The sequence below is a fragment of the Mycteria americana genome, chromosome 3, assembly GCF_035582795.1.
Source record: "Mycteria americana isolate JAX WOST 10 ecotype Jacksonville Zoo and Gardens chromosome 3, USCA_MyAme_1.0, whole genome shotgun sequence".
Lineage (NCBI taxonomy): Eukaryota > Metazoa > Chordata > Aves > Ciconiiformes > Ciconiidae > Mycteria > Mycteria americana.
In genome coordinates, this window is record NC_134367.1 from 62680296 (window position 1) to 62694290 (window position 13995).

At 42.6% G+C, this 13995-nt stretch overlaps 1 protein-coding gene across 1 annotated transcript; it reads left to right on the plus strand.

Moving 5' to 3' along the window:
- Positions 1 to 1059: 1059 nt before the first annotated feature.
- Positions 1060 to 7389, plus strand: SMLR1 (small leucine rich protein 1). Its single transcript, XM_075497164.1, has 2 exons — positions 1060 to 1192; positions 7277 to 7389. Exons 1-2 carry the CDS (start codon positions 1060 to 1062, stop codon positions 7387 to 7389), a joined length of 246 nt encoding a protein of 81 aa, XP_075353279.1.
- Positions 7390 to 13995: the final 6606 nt, after the last annotated feature.

Consider the following 13995-nt stretch of genomic DNA (forward strand, 5'->3'; position numbering starts at 1 on the left):
ATTTTTTGTCCATGTAATAACAAGCTGCTGAAGCCACAAATCCACAATGCTTAATGTTACCTGATGCCTTCATTAGGCATCAGATTTGATAAACCAAAGATGGAATGTTCAGGTAGACTAACCTGATCTCCAACAACCTGAAGCACATCTCTGCTGGAATTGAAGCACACAGGCAGGTCAAACAGCGAGATTCTGCATTGCCCCCAAGTGAAGTCAATGCAACCTGCGTGCAATAGCACTTTCAAGATGTCAAGTCTACTGACCAGATGTTTTTGGAAACCTGAAGGTGTAGGGAAGGGCTATAAAATGACTAAACATCTTTTTAAACCAATCAGTGCATGCTAAACACAGTTCTGCCATAGGCTGGTGACCAGGTGGGAAAAACTGAACACACTGAACACCTCAAACCCAGTTACCTGGTCATTTAAAAGGTTCTTGAATTCTTTGGCAGTCTGCCCCCCAAAAATCATGTATTTTCAATTTTGCTAAAAAAGAAACCTTCCTGAGTTTCACTGTTCTGCAGCTGCTCTTTGGAAAAAATGCTGTTGGTACAGCATCCACTCGGTCACTTGCTGCTTGCCTCAATGGTCTGGTCTGAAAACTCTTCAGAACAGAGACCACATGTATGGCTGTGTGGTATGTATAATCCTGCGTGAGCATTTGAGATCTATTGTAAAATTAATAATATATCTAGAAAGAGGGTGCTTATTATTTAGAATGGCCTGTACAACATGAGCAGATGACAGAACCCATATTGCTCGAAAGGTAGCAAGCAGCCTTACATACTGAGCCCTGCCCAGCCCAACGTATCCAAAAGTTTCAAAGCCCTACATTACTTCAATATGCACTTTTAAACTTTGTGGCTGAGTAATTTTGCAAGTGAACTCCAGTCCTACTAGGAATCACAGGCCTACACAAACAAACCAAAGTCCAAAAAGAGATAATAGGTGAGCAAAGGGCAGAATGTGGATGCAGAGAAAAAAGGAAGAAAGCAGGATAAACAAGGTCCACACTTGGAGGGCGGAAGGATCTTGCTCAGCACAGTCGCAGCAGAGGAAAATGAGCATGAGTTACCTGCTTTCGGTGTTTGTGAAGGAGCTGCCCGGCTGCATTCTCTTTGCTGGGATCTTTATGCCTGTGACTTTACTCCTGCTGCTGCTAATTGCCTACTTCAGGATCAAACTGTTAGAAGGTGAGTCAGGGCTCGGGGGCAATTAGTGGGTAGGCAGACAAAACTTCTCATACAACAGGCTACTGTTAAGCTTGTACCATTAACTAAACTGAAGAGAACTATGATTATAAACAGTTTTCTGAAGTTGTACTGCATTTTAGACCATTCTCTATTTGAAAACATTACAAGAATTTGTTTAGAACTTGGACTGAACCCTCACTTAAAACTCCACAGTTTTACATACCACACTACAGAAGATTTTACTATACTACACTATAGGAGAGGCAACCAAAATGGAGAAAAAGAACAGGGTGGCTAAAGTACAGACCATTTTCCTGTGTGCTTTCACCGTGCAAGTCTTCAGTGAGACAGCTAACAGCAGTTACACCCTGTAACTGGTTGGTTATTGAGTACACGTCGGTGTTCTTTCAAAGGCACATTTTTGCTTTTACTTTGTACCTAAATGCACTTTTGCCATGTTGCCTTTTCTATTCTAAAATCAGCTTGTACTCACTTCAAAAACCTATAATCTTCAGAGTAAAACCAAAACAAGAAACACCCCCACCCAAGTAAATGCAGCCAGTGCAACGCACCCGGGTCCTGCGAACCCAGGCTGCTCACAGAGCCTGACTGGTCCTGCGCAGAAAAGACACAGGGCTACAACCGTGGCGGGCAGGGACTTTCTTTTAGAAGGGAAACTCCTGTACATCAGACCAGCCATTTTAATGGGATGATCTTCATGCCTTCCAGGTTTGGGTCCCAGCCGCAGCAGCAGATTCACACGTGCGCTGCTCTCATTTTAGGCTTCCAGCTGCCCAGGCCAGCCCCAGAGCACGTTCAGTTCAGCATCCTCATCCTTTCTTTCCTTCAGCCCTTCTAAAACATGTTCTTACAGACACTGGGCTAAGCTCGTTCCTCAAATTATCTGTCTTTTGAACCTTTTCTCCACAGGGAGTGTCAGGGGTGGGTTAAGATGATATCCTAGATTTCCTCTGTAAACTTCAGATGCTTCTTGGTACAGCTTGGTGAGAACCCTGCCTGGGACAACAGTCCACAATGCATGTACTACAGGTTTCAGCTCTAGCAGCTCACCCATGATCTCAAAAGCAGAGACTTGGCTAGGGCAGGCAGGATAATCCTGACCACAGGCCTCTGCAGATAAGCTGAGACATTAACCCCGAGCTGGCCCAGGGTGCATCAGCCCAACAGGAGAAGGCTAGATTTAGCCACCAGGGCAAGGCTGGGGAAGAACCCTTAGCTAGATGCCAGATTAAGCACTGGAATTTGTACATTCATTAAGTTTGCTCTATCCTGCAGTCTTCTGAAATCCTGAAAATTGGGCAATTTAACAGTTCTAAAAGTAAGAAAGGCCACATATACCCAGAAATGTAAAATGAATTCACTTCCTATTTTGTATAACATGTCCAGGCGTTTAGACCTGAGGCTTTAACAGAGAGGAAGGGTGTTTGTTTGCATACACCACAAGTTACCTTCAGGCTGCTGAAACTCAAACATTTCCTGTTCAAGATGTGCTTTCAGATGCTGAATTAATCAGCTAGGGAAGCCTGTTTCACATGCCTAACCCAGCTCTGCCTTCGGTTATAAATTATCCTTAGAGCAAGGTGCTGACAGTTTTTCACACACTAATAAACAACAACCAAAAGATGGTGTGGTGCCAAAACATCATACAATTCAATATCTATGAGGGAATAGGAAGGCTATTGAGAGCTCTTTCTTGGAAAAGGTTGAAATGGAAGCTAATGAAATTATTGCATTAGACTTTGGATAAAAGCGGGGATTCTCCCTTTCAGCAAATAATCATCTCTGTGTCCAGCTGTGATAGTTAGACATTAGTTATTATGAAACAATACTGAGATACTACTGAACTCATTCTTACCTGGTGCTGCTCTTGCTTTTGTATTCCAGCTAGGATCAAGCAAAACAGGAAAAGCAGGTGGGTTACAGATCGCATCAGTTCAGGTATTTTGCTGAGGCTCAGACAATACTTTCATTAAGCCAAAAGAGCCCACCTGAAAAAACCCACAGACGTTTCACATTCATGCTGCATGATCAACTGCTGCAACAAACTGGCCTGCCCTCTTTCTCAGTGCCCATATGCTCCTTAGCTGCACTTTCTGCAGGTCTGTAAATAACCTGCAGAACCAGATGTTAAATCCTGCTTCTGTTAAAGCACAGAATTTTTAGCTTTGGATTTGTAGTGAGTTTAAATAAGTAATGATTTCCTAAATTTTCCGAGATTAGTAATCAAGGCTTTAAGAGGAAGAGGTGAATCATAGAATCATAAAGGTTGGAAAAGCCCTCTAAGATCAAGTCCAACCGTCAACCCAACACCTCCATGCCTACTAAACCATGTCCCAAAGTGCCACGTCTACAAGTTTTTTGAACTCCTCCAGGGATGGTGACTCATCCACCTCTCTGGACAGCCTGTTCCAATGCTTGACCACCCTTTCAGTAAAGAAGTTTTTCCTAATATCCAGTCTAAACCTCCCCTGGCACAACTTGAGGCCATTTCCTCTCGTCCTATCGCTTGTTACTTGGGAGAAGAGACCGACCCCCACCTCTCTACAGCCTCCTTTCAGGCAGTTGTAGAGAGCGATAAGGTCTCCCCTCAGCCTCCTTTTCTCCAGGCTAAACAACCCCAGCTCCCTCAGCCACTCCTCATCAGACTTGTGCTCCAGACCCTTCACCAGCTCCGTTGCCCTTCTCTGGACACGCTCCAGCCCCTCAATATCCCTCTTGTAGTGAGGGGCCCAAAACTGAACACAGCATTCGAGGTGCGGCCTCACCAGTGCCGAGTACAGGGGCACCATCACTTCCCTAGTCCTGCTGGCCACACTATTTCTGATACAAGCCAGGATGCTGTTGGCTTTCTTGGCCACCTGGGCACACTGCTGGCTCATATTCAGCCAGGTATCGACCAACACCCCCAGGTCCTTTTCCACTGGTCAGCTTTCCAGCCACTCTTCCCCAAGCCTGTAGCGTTGCATGGGGTTGCTGTGGCGCAAGTGCAGGCCCCAGCACTTGGCCTTGTTAAACCTCATACAATTGACCTCGGCCCATCGATCCAGCCTGTCCAGGTCCCTCTGCAGAGCCTGCCTACCCTCAAGCAGATCAACACTCCCACCCAATTTCGTGTCATCTGCAAACTTACTGAGGGTGCACTCGATCCCCTCATCCAGATCATTGATAAAGATATTAAACAGGACTGGCCCCAATACTGAGCCCTGTGGAACACCACTTGTGACCGGCCACCAGCTGGATTTAATTCCATTCACCACAACTCTCTGGGCCTGGCCATCCAGCCAGTTTTTTACCCAGCAAAGAGTACACCTGTCTAAGCCATGAGCCACCAGCTTCTCTAGGAGAATGCTGTGGCAGACAGCGTCAAAGGCTTTACTAAAGTCCAGGTAGACAACATCCACAGCCTTTCCCTCATCCACTAGGTGGGTCACCTTGTCATAGAAGGAGATCAGGTTGGTCAAGCAGGACCTGCCTTTCATGAACCCATGCTGGCTGGGCCTGATCCCCTGGTTGGCCTGCACATGCCTGTTGAGCACACTCAAGATGAACTGCTCCATAATTTTCCCCGGTACCGAGGTCAGGCTGACAGGCCTGTAGCTCCCCGAGTCCTCCTTCCAGCCCTTCTTGTAGATGGGCCTCACATTGGCAAGCCTCCAGTCATCTGGGACCTCCCCTGTTAACCAGGACTGCTGATAAATGATGGAGAGTGGCTTGGCAAGCTCCTCCACCAGCTCCCTCAGTACTCTCAGGTGGATCCCATCTGGCCCCATAGGCTTGTGAGTGTCCAGGTGGCATAGCAGGTCGTTAACTGCTTCCTCCTGGGTTATGGGGGGTTTATTCTGCTCTCCATCCCTGTCTTCCAGCTCAGGGGGCTGACTACCCTGGGGATAACTGGTCTGACTATTAAAGACTGGGGCAAAGAAGGCATTAAGTACCTCAGCCTTTTCCTCATCCTTGGTGGCAATGTTCCCCCCCACATCCAATAAAGGAGGGAGATTCTCCTTGGCTCTCTTTTTGTTGTTAATGTATTTGTAAAAACAGTTTTTATTATCTCTTACAACAGTGGCCAGATTGAGTTCTAGCTGGGCTTTTGCCTTTCTAATCTTCTCTCTGCATGACTTGATGAGATCCCTGTACTCTTCTTGAGTTGCCTGCCCCTTCTTCCCAAAGTGGTAAACTCTCCTTTTTTTCCTGAGTCCCAGCAAAGCTCCCTGTTCAGCCAAGCTGGTCGTCTTCCCCACCGGTTCCTCTTACGGCACATGGGGACAGCCCGCTCCTGCGCCTTTAAGACTTCCTTCTTGAAGAATGCCCAGCCTTCCTGGACCCCTTTGCCCTTCAGGACTGTCTCCCAAGGGACTCTCTCAACCAGTGCCCTGAACAGGTCAAAGTCTGCCCTCCGGAAGCCCATGGTAGTGGTTTTGCTCACCCCCCTCCTTACTTCGCCCTGAATCAAGAACTCTGTCATATCATGGTTGCTAAGCCCAAGACAGCCTCCAGCCACCACATCTCCCACCAGTCCTTCTGTTTGTGAACAGCAGGTCAAGCGAGGCACCTCCCCTGGCAGGCTCACTCACCAGCTGTGTCAGGAAGTTGTCTTCCACACATTCCAGGAACCCCCTAGGCTGTTTCCTCTCTGCTATGTTGTATTTCCAGCAGACGTCCAGTAAGTTGAAGTCCCCCATGAGAACAAGGGCTAGCGATTGTGAGACTCCTGCCAGCTGTTTATAGAATGCTTCATCTGCCTCTTCATCCTGGTTGGGCGGTCCATAACAGACTGAAGTAGTTGGCAGACTAATTTGCCAAAGGAATATTGCTTCTGTGCTTCTCTTTCATAACTGAGAAGGATGCTTGAAGGGAATAATCTGGCTGTTCAGTGCCTCAGGGAAGGACATTCTCAGTTTGCAGATCATAGGTGTTCTGGCTGGGACTCTCAAGAGGACGCGAGATGAATTCCTGTCTATTTAATACTTTGGGCACCGCAGTCCCAGCTCTACCTCCAAGCCCTCCTTTTGCTTGACCTGAGACTGCCAGACTCCAACCTACCGCTTAGGCCTCCAGCCAACTCACACAAATCATCCCGAGCAGCTCTCCCTGTACAGGCAAGCAGAGCCAGCTTCAGCTTAAGACCAGCAGGTGACTGAAACAACTAACCACAGATGAGCCTGCAAACAGACTCCTTTAAAAGCCAACCCTCCCTCTCTGACAAAACCTCAGAAACTCAGCAGGCTTTAGGTGCCTATTTCCTTAGATATCTTTAAAAAAAAATACAAAAATCAAATTTGCATTACTAAAAGCAAGGTTGCCTTGTTTCATTGTCAAATAAGCATTTCATTTTCCTCTGTGCGGCAAGAGAGAGGCTCCCTGTAAATATATCAAAACCCACCTTAGTGTCATCCCTTCAAGATTCCTTAAAAATAAAACTAAAACCAACAAACAAACCAGCACACATTTCTCCTGAACAACTAGCAATGACAAGGGAAACTAATATTGCATGACAGTGTTTTATGCTAACTGGGCTTTTTTTAATTTTCTTTTTTTTTTTTTTTTCTTTTCTCTGTTTCTCCATCCCTCTCCAAATATTCTCCAAGCCTCTGACAACACCGTCCTGTTCTGAAGATGCCAGGTTATGGGGGCAGAGATCATTTTTCTGTTCTGTTTGTACCACAGGCAGCATCGGGAGGATCAGGCCAATTTGAGGCTCTCATGGCACTGCCACAGTAAAGCAGAACGCGAATTGCCAGTACAAGCTAACTATTTTCCTTGCTGTTACTTAAGGGTTTTATTCTGATTGAAAGCTGGTGGAGGCAAATGAGAATAGGGTATTTCTGTTGATCTCCACAGAGTTTGTGTCAGTGCTTCACTGGGCATAGGCACAGTCCCAGTCTCACACTTGGAAGACTTTCTTCTAGGAGCATGGGTAAACTGATACGTGCTACTTAGGCACCTTCAATTTAATAAGATTAGTTCTTACTAATATATGCCAGCTCCTTTTCCTTATAAAACTTCACCATAGGACACTGGCACACTCTTACGGAATTTTGTGTTGTTTGGTTCATTTTTCAGTTAATGAGGAACTGGCCATGGCACAAGACCCCAGAAACATCCTCCTGAATTACCATGGCCAGCAGCAGAAACCCAGGAGATCTGGACAAAAAAAGAACAAATGCAAGAACTGAAGGACATTTAAGGGAGTCTCACGTCTCGGGAAGCCAGCTTAAACCCAGTACTCAGCTCTGCAGGTTTAAAAATAACCATCTGTAGATAAATGCCACAGAGGAAAACAAAACGGAGAGAAGAAATTAGTACTGCGCCATACAAACGAAACAGCTGCTGCTGTTCAAAAAGGTCTTGTAACAGTTTTTCTTTCTCACATGAGGCCAAGTAAGCAGTACTTCATGCAACTCATCGGACACCAGAGACCTCCTGCACCGCACTGTATCAGTTCCCTTACGTGACACAGGATTTGGGGGGAGGGAAAGCACCTTGCTCGCTAGCCCTTCCCTAGCCTACTGAGAAGAAAGCTATATAACAAGCTCCCGAGAGAGCTGAGCTGGCGTATACAAGGAAGGCAGTCTTTTTAAATTGAAGATGCATAAATAGCAAGTTCATATCGAGCACTGACATCTAGGAAATTGAGAAGGGTGATGAAGGGGAACTGACTTTTTTTATTAGCATGTACACTTTGGGAAAGGTTGTAGGTTTTGTAAAGTATGCTTTCCATAGAATTTGGAAACAAAATATAACAGTGATGGGAAACAAAAGGACTTCTCTCTGCTGACTGACCATGCCAAATTTTGAAAACATGGAAAGACTCAGTCAGTATTCTGTAAACCAGTTATTATTCTAGTTTAAGGACAAATGGATGATTTTTCAAATAAAAACTCCATAAGTATGGAGTTTTCTTTTTTTGCGTGCCATTTGTCATACATAAAAAAAAATCTTCTTTTTTCCCCCCATTAGCTGTAGATGTACAATGTTTAGTGCATCTCAGATTGGCTGTGGCAGATGGCCCACAAAAACGCAACTCAAACTGTTTGAAAATACCATTGCTTTTTGGCTTCTCTATTTCTGACTCTCAAGTTGAAATCCAAACTGATGAAGAATGAGAAGTCACTGTCATTACTGTCCCCGATATTTACTGTCCCTGTCTGCAACTACCTTTCACTACAGCTGTCTGTCATTACCCACCCTGCAAGAACAGAGTGGATAATGCCTTGTGTGAGATTATGTGTGGTTTTGCACAATTTTGGTTCTCACAGACTTTTAAGAACTCCTTTGAATCATTCTATAAAAACACTAATGAGGCCATGACCACCAGTTTAAGAAACACTGTAATTCATCAGTCTATGAGAAGAAAACAGGAGTCAAACAGCAAGTACCTTTACTATATGTAACAGTCCTTTATCACATTCGAATACTATCCTATTTTTAAAAAGACATAATTCATCACACTGGTTTACACCTATGCAAATAACATAGAATACATTGCATTCTATAGGTGAAGAGCCAATTTTTTGTTACTTGGAAAGAGCGACCTGTACATTTGTATAGTAAAAGTAAAGGTTAGGATGCTTAAATGCAAGTACCTCTAATTAGATCTAGTAGTCTCTATTTAGGTTCCCAAAAGAATTCCCTATGTTTGAAAGTGCAAAGCACTTTGTATTTCCATTTGAAATCAGCAGAAGGTGCTGGGTGGAAAAAGCCAGGCATTTATTCAGAAGTCACAGCATTAACATGATCAGCAAAAGTTAAATACAAGGTAGACACAAGGACTTTGACTTCAAAGGGAGCAATCCTGTAAGGGAACCACAGCAAAACCTGGAAGAGCAAAGATATTAAAACAAGTTTATCTCAGCCAGCTGGCAGAGGAATCTGCAGTTCAATTGCAAGGCTCCCCACTTCCAGCTGGCAATTCACTCCAGATGCCCATTGAACAGGTTCTCTGTGTGTTTCAAGATGCCCCACCTGCGATCATGCCAGAAGTGCTTTCCCAATATTTTGCAAATAAAATAAAGGCTGAAGACACTTTTCTTCTGATTTGACTCTTTGTAGAAAATTGTTCTTCCCAGTAAGAGAAAAGGGTGCAGTCCTTTGGGTCTTAAACTTCACACCAGAAATTTCATTTGACTAGCAACAAACGTGATGTGTTTCGGGGAGCAAAAGGGAAGAAGCACTCCAAAGGCAGCTCTCAGATAGGAAATCACAATAGCTCCCTAACACCCAGCTGTTGAGTGGACCTTACAGTCGTAGCTACTCGGGACACCGGGGAGCACCAGCTCCCTGACCTCCCCTCATACCTGGACTTTTACATTGCCTGGCAGGCCTGGTGCACCATAGTCCAAAGCAGTGCACACTTTCTTTATACCTAGTACATTCAGACGTGACTGTAAAGGCAGAGAGTCTCAAAAGGTCTTAATACTGGCCTACTCGCACCGCTAGTGTACTCCGCTCTTGTACTTTAAGTGCTGGCACTAAGCAAACAAAATAATGCTGCTCTCATTGAAAGATCCATCCTGATCCCATGAAAGCAGTGATGATGGAAGAGAATGTGATGCTTTGTTTCATTTTTAATGCTTCTAAGCTTAGATCTATGTCATTATGTAAAGTATTTAAGGTTCACTAAAAAATAACAAGAGACAGTTATTACGCAGTGTCAGAAGTGTATTTATGAATACTTACATGACACAGAGATTGAGAGACCAAGATGTAATACATAAAGATTCTTAAGAAAAGTGGTCTTAACTCATACGGCTATTATTAACAAGAGGTAAAAAGGTCTGTTCTCCTGGTTACACAGGTAATGGTTTCTTCAGTGTCAATGTTCCTGTAGGCTGTCATGTTAAAGGTCAAACACACTGCAGATAGTAGAGATCCAAAAGTTAAAGCCAGGTATAACGCGGTGTCTAAGGAGAGAGATCCGAAAGTTTGATTCTAATGATCCACCTCTGCTTAAAGCTGTCTCATCTAGAAAAACCATGGTAGATAATTGATGAGCCTGACCTACTGGCCTTCTGCCATGACTCTGCTCTGTACCTCTCCAGAGGTATGTTATTTCATCATTTGGTATTTAAGTGTCCGACAATTTCCTCAGAAGCAGCTGGTACAGATCTTTGCAACACGCAGGACATACTGCCAACTGATTCAGTATCCTGTTCTATGGAGCAGTTCCTCTTTTCCTACATAATGCTTAGATAACACATTTCTGCTTTCTAAGTAGACCAGCAGCTTTGAAGTGAAAAAGAGTCCATTCTTCAGCCCCACCAGTGAAACTATTGTTTACCTGAGTACACAAACTTCTGTGATATTGGTATCTTTCAAGAAAACCTTTAAATACTCTCTGTAATATATTCTTTCCTCTTCTTTTATTAACTACAGTCTACACAATCCTTTGCAGGGAAGCCGAGACAGGTGCTGCAAAGAATTGACTTTTTACATTTAAGAAAGATGCTGCCAATAGAACAGCAGTGATCTGGGATACTGATCAGAGGTTAAAGGAATTGTAACACACACACACCTCTTCAATTCCAAACACTCATTCCCCCACCACTCAATAAAAGATTGGCCTGGACCAAATGTAAAGATACAGAATTGAAGTTTAGCAAGCCTTACCACAACATAAAATTGATTTTGTTGATTTCACAAAATGACCGAGAATGGATAGATTTAAAATGTTGAAAAGTGAGATCACTCTTTAACAGCGCTTTACTGTAAGGTAAAGAATTAAAACAGGTAAGAATTATAACAGGAAGACACTGGATGCCTTTGACACAACTGCTTATTGAGCTGTAATTGCTAACACGTAGGAGGATCTGACGCTCAAGACTCAGTAACATGTCATGAAAAGCCTCAGGCCTTGCTGTTTCCAGTTCTGTTACTGAATAGTGTCAAGAAATATCTCTGTTTTCATGTTACCAGCATTAAACACATCATGGTATCTTACATAATTCCTTTGGAAAGGAAAAACATGTATTTAAATAACACCATAGAACTAAGCCTTTGTCTAGATAAATTACAAAAGCATTCTCTAAATGTATACCAAAATGGTAATTGCAAGGAAATGATTTGTCTTCAATTATTGTTATCACTGAGGAGTCTTCTGTCTCCCTCTCACTAGCAATCATGTGAAGCTAGGATTGCACTCCACCTACAGCCAGTGCGCATGTTTAAAACCTTCCTGCCTATCTGTGATTGCTTCCTATTCACTTCCCAGAACAGGACTTAAAAGTCTCAACATTTAAGTAGGAAAGGCACAGAGAAAGGTGATAAGAATGATAAAGAATTGTGGAATAGCTTTTGGCTGGGGAATGACTGAAGAGAGAATGACTGTTAGGTGTCTCTTCTAGTATCTGCAGTGGTGCTATCAAATGAAGCTAGCAGAGGCAGGTTCAAAAGAAAGGAAAGGTGTTTTTTTTTCTTAAGACACACGGAATGGTGAAAATGCCTGCCAGAGGAATTTTTAAAAAAGCAATTAGCCAAAAATCCACAGAGGCAGATAAATACGGAAGACTGATAGACCAGTAAGTCTTTGAAAATTGCTGAAAGCTGGAAGAATATTTGGGAAAGTACTATTTTCTAGTACAGTACTTATTCTTACACACACCCCTAGGCAACTACGAGTAGCCTCAGAGACAGGAGTCTGGGAGTGTTAGTTCTTTAGCCTGGCCCAGTCCAGCCATTCATATATACTTACCTCCAAAAACTCTTGTAGGATTTGCTTCATGCCAACAGAATAATTTAATGCTACAGGTATTAGCAGCATTTCTAAAGCTTGTAATTTGTCCTAATATTACTAATCCAAGTATCTTTTTTCAAGTGCAGTATAAAAAACCCAAACAACAGAGCAGCCTGAAAATCAAAACAGTTTCACACCTTTGAGAGGTGTAGTCAGGTCAACAGTGCAGGACACCAGCTGCTCCAAGCAGCCCACTTCGATAGTTAACACGCCTGAAAGCTGAGAAGCTCCCACTGCGTCCTGGCCAAGGGTACAGCTAGTGATCCCTATCAAATCTCACAAACTCTGACCTCTGTCACAGTATTTCATTTATTTTATTCCATCTAGTTGATTTCTTCTGTGGCCAAACTAAAAGCTGCTATTCAGCTTGAGCTGTCGAATAGTAGAATACTTCAAGAAACACTTTGAGCAATAAATCTTTAAAAAAAAAAAAAAAAAGTCTGTCACCAAAGTTGCTTGCTTGTCCTTTATGAAACCTTAATCTAGGAAACAATCTGTAGAACAATTCTAACGTTTATTATCAACCCTTAGGTGATCATGATTAAAAAGAAAGACGTATTAAGTGTTTTTGTGTAGGATCCACATGACTTACTTTTCTCTGTATTTAAGCAGAGTTAATTACTGAAATATCTTCTCATTAAATGGGCCTGTAATTGTATTTGAAATTGCCTATGTATTATAAAGCCAGCTTGTGAAGTGCTTCAAGAACAATTTCTTTTGCTGCATATTGCAGTTTTTGCTACAGATACATTATATGAAAAAAGTAACAATGAAAACTCATCAGACTTGCGCAATATTCCAGAACATTTGAATAATTACATACAACCAGAATCTGTAAAACTTGACTATTTTTAGGATTGATCACACTCGGGGCTTAAGTTTTTCTACATGACAACGGTTGTTTAATTAGTACATGTTTAATCAATGGAAGTGATAGCTATGCACAAACTATGCTGACCTGAAAGCACTATTAATTTTTCCCTGACAAAAGGTTCTGACTTCTGTTTGAAGAAATACAGCTCCCAGTGAAAGTAATATTGTTTTCAAGAATATTATATTTGCAGTTTTAAGGATTAAATACAATTGCAATAAAAACCAGTATTGATCTAGTGTCTAACAAATCTTTCAGAAAGATTCAAATTAATAATTGAAGTAGTATGCTTTCCGCCTATCAATCGAGTTCTGCAACTAATACTACATCATATCAAAAATACCTCAAAGATTTTATAAAGCTTTTCCTTACACATTCTTGTAAGAAAAATCCATTAAGACATCCCCTTAAATGCATATATTTCCATTTTGACCTCCACTTACATATCCCAAACTTGCCACTTCCTTGACAACCTCCCTACTCATATGCACAGTACTGTAGTAGAATTCTTATGTTATTAGGCTGGGTGGGGTTCTCTTCCCCTTTTTGAGAGGCAGAATGTCTCTGTTTTTTGAGAAAAGCAGGTCAGAATGTTATCCGCTATTTTTCAGGGTAACGTGGCATGTAATTGAGAACACCTATATGCATATATAAATCAACATCTTGGTTACCGTTGTCTTACGTTACCCAAATTGTATGAAGCCAAGACTAATAGGAATTTCCGTTAAACAAGCATGCTGACAGATGGCAGCAATCTAAACTGAGAATAATACCAAAAATATATAGCTCAGAAGTGAAAAAGAATGTACTGAGAAGTATTATGATTTGTTTTGTTACTTGAAGATCACAGTACATCCTAACTCAGTAGAACCACTTGCAGACTGAGGGGCATTTTAACTTGCGCTGTGCTGTCCAAATCTCATCTTTTTTGGCATCTGAAGATTTCTTCTCTGAACCACAGAAATCAGGATGCTTATTGGAAGATGTCTAAAAACCACTGATACTTTAGTATCAGTATTAGGAGCCAGACAATTGTGCTACCCTTCTGGTAATCCTGGAGACTACCTGTACTAACCCCTTGCTTTTCAAGGTTCTGTGGCCTCTAGAATTGCAGTTCTCATAACTGACTTGCTCACTTTAAATATCTTCCAAGTTTATGTCTGAGTGCCAAAAGTCATA